The 3,461-nt window shown below is 37.2% G+C and overlaps 1 protein-coding gene across 4 annotated transcripts in view; it reads left to right on the forward strand.

Moving 5' to 3' along the window:
* The window catches only part of dok4 (docking protein 4), a 35,153-nt gene extending 32,249 nt beyond the window's left edge, over positions 1-2,904 (forward strand). For 2 of the 4 annotated variants that reach the window (XM_015025101.1, XM_015025114.1), the window contains exons 4-6: positions 1,719-1,833; positions 1,968-2,087; positions 2,285-2,900. In XM_015025101.1, the coding sequence (XP_014880587.1) occupies positions 1,719-1,833; positions 1,968-2,087; positions 2,285-2,478 (429 nt within the window). In that variant the 3' untranslated portion in view covers positions 2,479-2,900. Of the gene's footprint in view, positions 1-1,718; positions 1,834-1,967; positions 2,088-2,284 lie in introns of all 4 variants that reach the window. The other 2 variants (XM_015025093.1, XM_015025108.1) reach the window with 1 other exon arrangement.
* Positions 2,905-3,461: the final 557 nt, after the last annotated feature.

Genomic DNA, 3,461 nt, shown 5'->3' on the forward strand with positions numbered 1-3,461 from the left:
AAGGTTGCATTGTGCCCTTGTTTTAAAAAAAAGAGCTGCCTGTTTGCTACACTTGCAGTGGAGATGAAGATGGTCCATTCAGGAAAGCAGAGCTGCATCAAACTTTAATGTGGAACTGCAGAAAAACGGAAAAAAAAAAAAAAGCAAAAATTGAATTGTTAATGCATGTCACCATGAGAAAAGCCTACTGAGTTTTGCTTAAAACTTTTTTAAACATTTAAATCACACATTTGTTTCATGAAGTGAATTTTTTTTTTGCAAAACAAACTTATTTGTGCATGTCAGAAATCTTTTCTTGATATTCTAAGTTTTTATTTGTGACTCAAAGTTTTGCTTGTGATTCTCACATGACGTCGTGGGCAGGGCCTAAAATCACAACAAAAGATAACTGATGTGTGCAAATAAAAGTTTGTTTGGCAAATAACTTTTTAAGTTCACAAGACAAAAATGAGTTATTTAATTTTTAAAAAAAAGTTTTTTAAAACAAAACTTTTTGTTTAAAAAAAAAACCAAAATCATTACAAATCCAAAAGTTTTGAAGTTTTGATTACAATTTTTTTTTACTTAACTGAGGTTAGCTTTTTTTTTTTTTTTTCATTGAATAATTGGGGAAAAAATTAACTTCATACTCTGCGAACCAGACCCTAAACTTAAAGTCTGGGTTGAGTTTTTTTCCCTTCATTAATGACTCGCTTTTATTACATACATTATATCTATCATGTTAATTCAGGTTGAGTTATTTTTAATTCTAAATTAATTAAACTCCCTTACTCCGCAGACGCTGTTCGCCCTCCGCGGAGTAAGGGACGTTTAGCTCAAGGTTGATCCGATTTATGAACGCTAATTTTGGCCAGCTGTTCTCTACCGATGCCTCCTGAAGCGCTTGGAGGTTCACATAGGGACTGTTAATTTCTGAACACTCCTGTAAATAAATGCCTTGTCTTTAATACAAAAAAGTGGTAATTCATGCTATTCAACGAGGCACTCTGCTCGTTGAATAGTTGAAGCCCGGAGACATAAGGTATACACATGATAAACATTTGGGTGATAGAGCATTTGCTGTGGCTGCTCCTCGTCTTTGGAACTATCTCCCGGACTATTTGAGAGCCCCGCAATCATTGTCCAATTTTAAAACTGGCTTGAAAACTTTCCTCTTTAGACAAGCCTTCTCCACTTTTATTTGACAGTCTTTTTTTTTATTGTTTTTGATTGTTGATTTTATGTTTTTAGATGAACCACGTAGCACTTTGAGATTTTTATTAATGAAAAGTGGCTTATAAATTAAATTTATTATTATTATTATTATTATTATTATTATTATTATTATTATTACATTTGACCTGAAAACAAAGTGCCACATCTGCCGAGATAACACTTGCAGCACAAGTGCCTTGGATTTAGTGAGACATCCATCCTGATCGAGTCAACCCTCAATACTAAAGATTTTCTTAGTAAGAGCAGGAAGCTTAAGGGGAGTCTGGAGGAAGGTGGTTTCTAACAAAAACTCTTTGAATTTTTGGCTCTCAAGTATTTATAGTCCCATAAAATTTAAACTAACTTCTTAAACAATTTTAGTGATCTTCTGTGACCTTCTATTAGGACTGTTTAATAATTGTGAAAGATTTAAACATTCATGCTGACAACCCCCAAGATGGAGGGGCAAAATTTACTGTGTTTTTAATTTAGTCAACATATGTTCCCTTTTTTATTTTATTTAGGTGACAGAAATTAGTAATGTCAAGAACATCACCCGGTTACCTCGAGATACCAAGCGACACGCAGTAGCCATTTTGTTTACAGATGACTCCTCACGCACCTTCACCTGTGAATCAGGTAAACAAACTTACACAATCAAACATTCACATACTTCAGCTCAGCTGCCGAACATCGCTGCTGAGATGTTCCAGGAACAGGCTTGTGTCAAAGTAAGACGGAGTAGACCAGATGTGAAATGCTGTGTGTCGTAGAGCTGGAGGCAGAGGACTGGTTCAAGATGCTGTCTATTGAGTGTCTTGGTATTCGACTGAATGACATCAGTATGGGAGAACCTGACCTGCTGGCTGCTGGAGTACAGTGTGAACACACAGGTACTTTACACACACACACACACACACACACACGCGCGCGCGCACACACGCACACACACACACACGTATTGTTGAGACATAGAGCCTTAGAGGGAGGCTTCAGTCCACAGCAGGACTCTTCGGATATTCATTTTGATAAAAAGTCTTCCCTTAGAAAATATTGTTTCCTTTTATCCTGACATTCTATGTCTTGTTAGAGCGCTTCAATGTGTTCCTCCTTCCCTGTCCAAACCTGGATATCTACGGGGAGGGTATGATGCAGATAACCCATGAGAACATATACCTGTGGGACATCCACAACCCTCGCACCAAGCTGATTACCTGGCCCCTCTGCTCTCTCCGGCGCTATGGACGTGATGCCACTCGCTTCACTTTTGAAGCCGGACGGTGAGACCTGGAAGGGCTGACAGTGGCAAAAAGTAGGCGAGATATATATGTTATTACTGAACTTATCCATATAATCACAGTTTCCAAACTATATGTTGGAGTAGAGATACTGAAATGATTGTGTAGGCACTGCCCATTGTTATAGCACTTTAAAAGTGTGTGTATATATGAGATTTCTGTGGTATGCATGCACTATTCACTGATGTGGGCATCCATAAACACAGAATTGTAACTACTTGACTTTGTAACTTCTTGACTTTTTAAGAAAAGGATATTGAACCCTTGAGTGACACTTTATCATGTTTGATTAGCTAATGCAAAAGATCAAAGATTAAAGCCACGTTTAAAATAAAAGACAAGTGACACTTTTATTTCGTTAGACATTTTTGGAACATCTTCAGATTTCAGCAAAGGGGATTTAAATTCTGTTAAATCACCAGAAAAGGTACAAGCTATTGTACAACAATTTGATTTATTTTACTAAAATTAATTTTAAAAAGGAGATGGAAACACATCTGTCAAATAAGTTCTGATGTAATGAATTTTTCCATTCACTTGTGGGTCTGTTCACGAAACTGAAAAATTTTAAAGTTCAAATGTCCAGCACAGAGGGCAGGTCCATCAGCCTGGACAACCAGCTGGAGGCACTCCAGGCTGGGATGGGAGTGATAGAGACAGGAGACTTGTTAGAGGAACATTTTCCATATTTTTCTGGGTTTCTTAAATGGTGACGGGAAAATCTGAAGAACATCCGTCATTTTATGGATTAGAATTCACACATCTGCTACTTGGTGCAAACCTGAAGAGATCTTCAACTTTACGCCCAGGCTTAATTTGTGGAGGTAACTAAATCAGTTAGTAACAATTAAAATAATATTTTTAAAAAATCCTATCTGCGTATACTCTCTGACATGAAATCTCAACTGAGTGCATCTCACTATCCGGGAGCTGACAGCACATTGAAGAGCTATTGAGACTTTGGAATGA

The sequence above is a fragment of the Poecilia latipinna genome, unplaced genomic scaffold (genome assembly GCF_001443285.1).
Source record: "Poecilia latipinna isolate Pla-1442-1.1 unplaced genomic scaffold, P_latipinna-1.0 Scaffold95, whole genome shotgun sequence".
Classification (NCBI taxonomy): domain Eukaryota; kingdom Metazoa; phylum Chordata; class Actinopteri; order Cyprinodontiformes; family Poeciliidae; genus Poecilia; species Poecilia latipinna.